The 6424-nt window shown below is 42.3% G+C and overlaps 1 protein-coding gene across 1 annotated transcript; it reads right to left on the bottom strand.

The window, feature by feature from the left end:
• Positions 1 to 5171: 5171 nt before the first annotated feature.
• Positions 5172 to 6029, bottom strand: LOC126267716 (putative gustatory receptor 28b). The gene has a single exon (XM_049973018.1). It carries the CDS (start codon positions 6027 to 6029, stop codon positions 5172 to 5174), a length of 858 nt encoding a protein of 285 aa, XP_049828975.1.
• Between the last annotated feature and the right edge of the window lie 395 nt (positions 6030 to 6424).

Below are 6424 nucleotides of genomic sequence, written 5' to 3'. Positions count from 1 at the left end.
CTGCAGTTACAGCAACAAATATAAAAATTCTGATAAGAAATTTACAAGATGAAACAGTGTTCATCTGCGTGACAAATACAGTAATTGTTTTAATCTATTTAAACAGATAACGAGACAGAGAAGTATTGTCTGCAAAAGGCAATATAGTGATACTATTTGAGGTAACAGATGTGCTAGAGTGCTGTGTGGAAGGGACTATGCTTTACTGGACTGAAATATAAACATCTGTAAGGGGATAGCAGAATACACAGACAAAACATCGTATTTCAAAGCGTTATCACCAAAACTAATAGTGCGTTACATTAAAAAAGAACGTCAAAAACAAATTGTCTCATAATTATTATCAGTGAGTTCGTATGAACTGTAATTACATTGATTAAACTCAGGAATAAGGCTAGGAAAACAAATGTAATCAATCTAGAGAAATTAGACTTTACAATAATGTAATAAGAAAGTCTTTTTTGTGGAAAAGTGCAATGAATGGCATACTTGCATTTTTAAGCAAACAAAGTACAAAACTGAAGCAGCCAATTCCACTATTTTACATTTGATTTGATAAATTTCTCTGAATTATTTATAAAATACATGTGACCTGTCTTTGCCTAAACTCTTGAGATTACAACATATATAGTTACAGAAGGTTTTACGGTGCAGCATAACGTTCCATTCACAGTGCAACATTTTTGACTCCTTTAGATTAAATTATTATTTTTCTGTTTTGTTAAAAATCAGGATATAAGTAATAGTTATCTCGCCACGATTAGGAGACTGAGTTCTCAGAATGGTAATGCGACACATCTAAGTCCATTACTATCAATTATTAATTTGCTTTGTTAAAAATGAGCACCTCTGAGCACCTCACTTACAGTCATGTTAGTGTGAATTACGACAGTTGTCTGTTGATATTTCCTGTAGATGACAATGAAGGTCACATTCATTTCTCAGTAAATTATATTGACAACAAGTAGAGTATGTTGTATTCTTGGAAGGAGTGCAGGAGGAAAGCGCTAGATATTAAGTCGCTTGTACGGAAAATTTTTCTCGAACCAGCCCATGAAGTATGGTACTTGAAAGATGGCATATTAATGGGTTGTGGTTCATAGTAACACTCATTAAAGACTCACTTATGATGCATTATATATTGCTTTAATAATTTGATATACACTCCTGGAAATTGAAATAAGAACACCGTGAATTCATTGTCCCACGAAGGGGAAACTTTATTGACACATTCCTGGGGTCAGATACATCACATGATCACACTGACAGAACCACAGGCACATAGACACAGGCAACAGAGCATGCACTATGTCGGCACTAGTACAGTGTATATCCACCTTTCGCAGCAATGCAGGCTGCTATTCTCCCATAGAGACGATCGTAGAGATGCTGGATGTAGTCCTGTGGAACGGCTTGCCATGCCATTTCCACCTGGCGCCTCAGTTGGACCAGCGTTCGTGCTGGACGTGCAGACCGCGTGAGACGACGCTTCATCCAGTGCCAAACATACTTAATTGGGGGACAGATCCAGAGATCTTGCTGGCCAGGGTAGTTGACTTACACCTTCTAGAGCACGTTGGGTGGCACGGGATACATGCGGACGTGCATTGTCCTGTTGGAACAGCAAGTTCCCTTGCCGGTCTAGGAATGGTAGAACGATGGGTTCGATGACGGTTTGGATGTACCGTGCACAATTCAGTGTCCCCTCGACGATCACCAGCGGTGTACGGCCAGTGTAGGAGATCGCTCCCCACACCATGATGCCGGGTGTTGGCCCTGTGTGCCTCGGTCGTATGTAGTCCTGATTGTGGCGCTCACCTGCACGGCGCCAAACACACATACGACCATCATTGGCACCAAGGCAGAAGCGACTCTCATCGCTGAAGACGACACGTCTCCATTCGTCCCTCCATTCACGCCTGTCGCGACACCACTGGAGGCGGGCTGCACGATGTTGGGGCGTGAGCGGAAGACGGCCTAACGGTGTGCGGGACCGTAGCCCAGCTTCATGGAGACGGTTGCGAAAGGTCCTCGCCGATACCCCAGGAGCAACAGTGGCCCTAATTTGCTGGGAAGTGGCGGTGCGGTCCCCTACGGCACTGAGTAGGATCCTACGGTGTTGGCGTGCATCCGTGCGTCGCTGCGGTCCGGTCCCAGGTCGACGGGCACGTGCACCTTCCGCCGACCACTGGCGACAACATCGATGTACTGTGGAGACCTCACGCCCCACGTGTTGAGCAATTCGGCGGTACGTCCACCCGGCCTCCCGCATGCCCACTATACGCCCTCGCTCAAAGTCCGTCAACTGCACATACGGTTCACGTCCACGCTGTCGCGGCATACTACCAGTGTTAAAGACTGCGATGGAGCTCCGTATGCCACGGCAAACTGGCTGACACTGACGGCGGCGGTGCACAAATGCTGCGCAGCTAGCACCATTCGACGGCCAACACCGCGGTTCCTGGTGTGTCCGCTGTGCAGTGCGTGTGATCATTGCTTGTACAGCCCTCTCGCAGTGTCCGGAGCAAGTATGGTGGGTCTGACACACCGGTGTCAATGTGTTCTTTTTTCCATTTCCAGGAGTGTATGTCACATGCCATTACAGTTAATAGAATTGCCTTGTTTTTGTAACTGCTGTACAACATTAAATAAACACACAATCTGGTGGTAGTAAATATATTGATGGGTGGTGTTGATACAAGGAATGAAATTTCTCTCAGTTTCCGATCTGTTGCGTATTGAACTTACTACACACATTAAAAATAAATGAAGTTTCCATAAGTTATTGTTTCCATGGTAAACACGCACACACACACTCCCGTCTTTATATACACTGCTCAACCAAAGTTTGGAATACTGTGGTAAATTGTTGTCTATATTACCAGAGGTCTCACTGACCTACGCACATCATGCGTTATCCAGTTAGAACCCCCATACTGGATGATTTTTACTACTGGCATGCTTCGTGGACATTTTCCAGTGATGTAAACATACCACTGCCGCGAGCAGAGCAGTAACAACAGCTTCGTTCAGTTTGTGTTCAGCACTACAGTAATATGCCACATAGGGACATACAACATTTTCATAGAGTCAGGATACTGACTCTACGTTCAGCAGGTCATCCTCAACAAGATATTACTGGTCAGTTACATGTCACTGAAAGTGGTGTGTCCAACGTGTGAGGAAAGTGCAGAGAGACGAGAAATGTGAACTATAGACCTCGCAGTGGTCGTCCTCGTATGACAACGCCAGTGCAAGACCGTTTTCTCCAACTGTCGGCTCGCAAGTGCCCAACATCAATTGCCAGAAATATTGGAAATCTCTTCTCCAGGGCCACAGCGATTCGTACCTCATACCAAACAGTGTAAAATATTGCAGCAGGGCGGTCTTCATTCCCGACACCAATGAGAGGTTTTGTACTGAATCGGTGGAACCGACGTAATAGAAAGGCCTGGGCTCTTGCTGATCAACATCGGACCTTCCAGAAAAGAGTAATGTCGTGGTTGTTGAAGAGACCAGGACTGGTTTGCGACCAGACACTAGACGTGTTACGGTTTGGAGAAGTGTTAGACGATACCAGAAACGCCGATACGTGCAACAGCGGACCATTCTAATTCCTGTCGTGGCAATATAATTGGTCCACAATACCTTCAAAAGGTTCTACAGACTATTGTAAGGCCCTACACACGTGAAATCGGTGACAACTTCTCCCTAGTCTATGACAATGCAAGACCGCACCGTACTCTAGCATTGTCTCGATATTTTTAAAGATGCAACATCAGCCAAATGCACTGGCCCTCGAGATGTTTGCAATAGATAATGCATGGGACATGCACAGGGTCGAAATCCACCTGACAACGTTCAGGACCTCTCAGACGCTGCCATTGAGGAGTGGGACCCCATACCCCACGATAAACTTGATGAACTCAGCCACAGCATGCCTCGCAGAGTGGAAAAACTCATTCGTATGCAAGTAGGCCATACTCACAACTAAAGACTGATATCATCATAAGAAAAAGATTTTCGCTGTTCTTGTTTTAGATGCTGTACACTTATGAGAGAGCCTGCTATCGTTTGTAATGATTTTTGTAACTAACTAACTTGTTTTCAGAAAGAATTATGTTTATTTTCTTAATAAGATGTTGTACATACCTCAATGGGTGTACTGTGACAAGCCATTGTAGCAAACTCTGCGGTATTCCAAACTTTGTGGAGGTATGTATATAGGTTCCTCATTAGTAGTGCAACATTTTTCGTGTGTCTATTATAGAAAGGGAGTGATTAACATATTAGCATGTATCTCTGAGTATAACTGAGATAAAGCAGCCAGGTTGGATAACATATATAAGAACGTGTTTAAATCAATAGCGTTAAGCTGTACATGGTAGATGGGTCATAGCTTTGCCTTAATGCGTGTTGCAATTACATATCAGCATGAAAATGTGCTCTTGATGTTACCAGATGTACTGTTAATGTAGAGACTAACGAATCCATTAGGCTAGATTCGTATAATTTATTTGTAACATCCTTGGCAGTTTATACCAGTACATCACGCAAACTGTCAGTGCTCTGTTTTCTTTATGGCGAACAAGTATATATATTGTCTGTATATTTTAGTAGAAACTAAAAATAATCCAGATAGTTTAAATCGGAATTTATCTGATATGTTTTACTTGTGACCCATGCACAACTTTGTGCAGACATTACATTAGATAAACACTTAATATAAAATCCCTACCTCCGCAGTTTCACAGATGATACGGTGACAGTTTCTGCAGCTATCCTGTACTTCTTCTGCGTACGGGACTTCGTTGCACATCTTCTACTAGCGATTACTGTTCAATGTGTAACTAATGCATGCAGCAGAAGCAACTGGATGACAACAGATGATGCATTTATTTGCTTCTTGACGCCAGTTTACAGTTACCTCTAAAAACAAAACACGCAAATTCTAATTTTTGAGAAATTACTGCATTTCAGTCAGTTATGTTTATAAACTGTAGTCTCTGCGTAACAGCTTTCGGATCGAAAGTAAAAGGATAAAAAATTAAAAAAATGCGGTAATAGACGATCGCTAAAAGTTAGAAACTACTAAACCTGCCCATACTTTAATAAGAAGTTTTATTTCATACTGAATCAGCGTGATCAATTCAAGTGATCTTCATGTTACCCTATTGCTCCCGCATATTGGAGAGACGGAACTGAATAAGTATGACCATATATGTAGTTACGGTTCCCACAACAGCCTTCACCATTCTGTAGTCGAGTGACAAGAGACTAGCTGCAGAATACCTAATGCGAATATATGTCAACTGTTGGGCAAAGAGCTGAAGTTCAGAACAACACATGCAGTCGCTTGAGAATGGTGACAGCATCAGTTTGTTGACCAGATTCTCTGTACGGCTAGCCTCTTGAACTACAGCTTCACTGCTGTAGACTAAGCTACACACTCGCCACGTGTTTTGCACAACCCATGCGATACACATCACTAGATTTCCGCACTTAGAGTTCACCGACCTCGTTAATATCATGTCGAAGGAAACTATCACAATCTCATACATGAGGACTACCATAGAGATGAAAGAAGAGACCATCAACACTAGATTTTGTGTGCTGAAGGCTACGTTGATGCTTCTACTAATTTCATAAAGGAGGCAGTGAGCGTATCGTAGTTTCCTCAAAAGAACATATTTTCCCATTTCTTTCTTAGCACAACCAGCAAATTGATTGCTACGGTAGACAGTGCCTTCTGAACTTCGGATCCAAAACATCTTAGGTTGCTTGTACTGGCGATGCTTTTCAACCGACTTTCTTGGGTTAGTCAAAGTGCAACTACTGACAGCAGTGCTGACAGAAGCCGAAATGTTGCAGTCTAGCTCTTCTTCTTTACATAATCCAGAAACACATAACAAATGCTTATTTATTTGCTCGGACATTCTCTGTGTAGTACTATTGAATGTTAAAAACTGTAACACCACAATGTTCTTGATGAAATCTGAGATGAAAAACGGTATCATCAACAAACACATATTATTGTCTGAAAACTGCCATAGACTTAGGCCGTAACAAAAACCAGAGACGGCAATTATTCCTATAACTGTAGGTCTAAATAATGTTTTAGTACCTGAATATTCTGTCAAATAGTCTTTGAAGATAATTTTTTTTACTGCTACAAATTTTATTTGCAAATAGTCCACGTGCCACTGCTTTAATGTAGCGCTACAAACTGTCAACACAAAAACAACTGCTCCACTGAGAAGCAAATGACAATATTTCGAGTATTTTAAAATACTGTCTTCGTATCCACGTGAATGAACCACCAAGAAAACCGTAGTGAAAAATGCCAATAGTAACACTGTCGCCACGATAATGCTATATAGCTTAGCTTTCGTAGACACAATAAACTTCGACTTTCTGTTGTCGA

This window comes from Schistocerca gregaria, chromosome 4 (assembly GCF_023897955.1).
Source record: "Schistocerca gregaria isolate iqSchGreg1 chromosome 4, iqSchGreg1.2, whole genome shotgun sequence".
Classification (NCBI taxonomy): domain Eukaryota; kingdom Metazoa; phylum Arthropoda; class Insecta; order Orthoptera; family Acrididae; genus Schistocerca; species Schistocerca gregaria.
The sequence above is the reverse complement of the archived record's forward strand: the minus strand, read 5'-3'. Positions and strand labels throughout refer to the sequence as shown.

Coding starts and splice junctions, on each gene's coding strand:
- LOC126267716 (XM_049973018.1), bottom strand. CDS start 6,029: ATGTGTTTGTTGATGATACCGTTTTTCATCTCAGATTTCATCAAGAAC.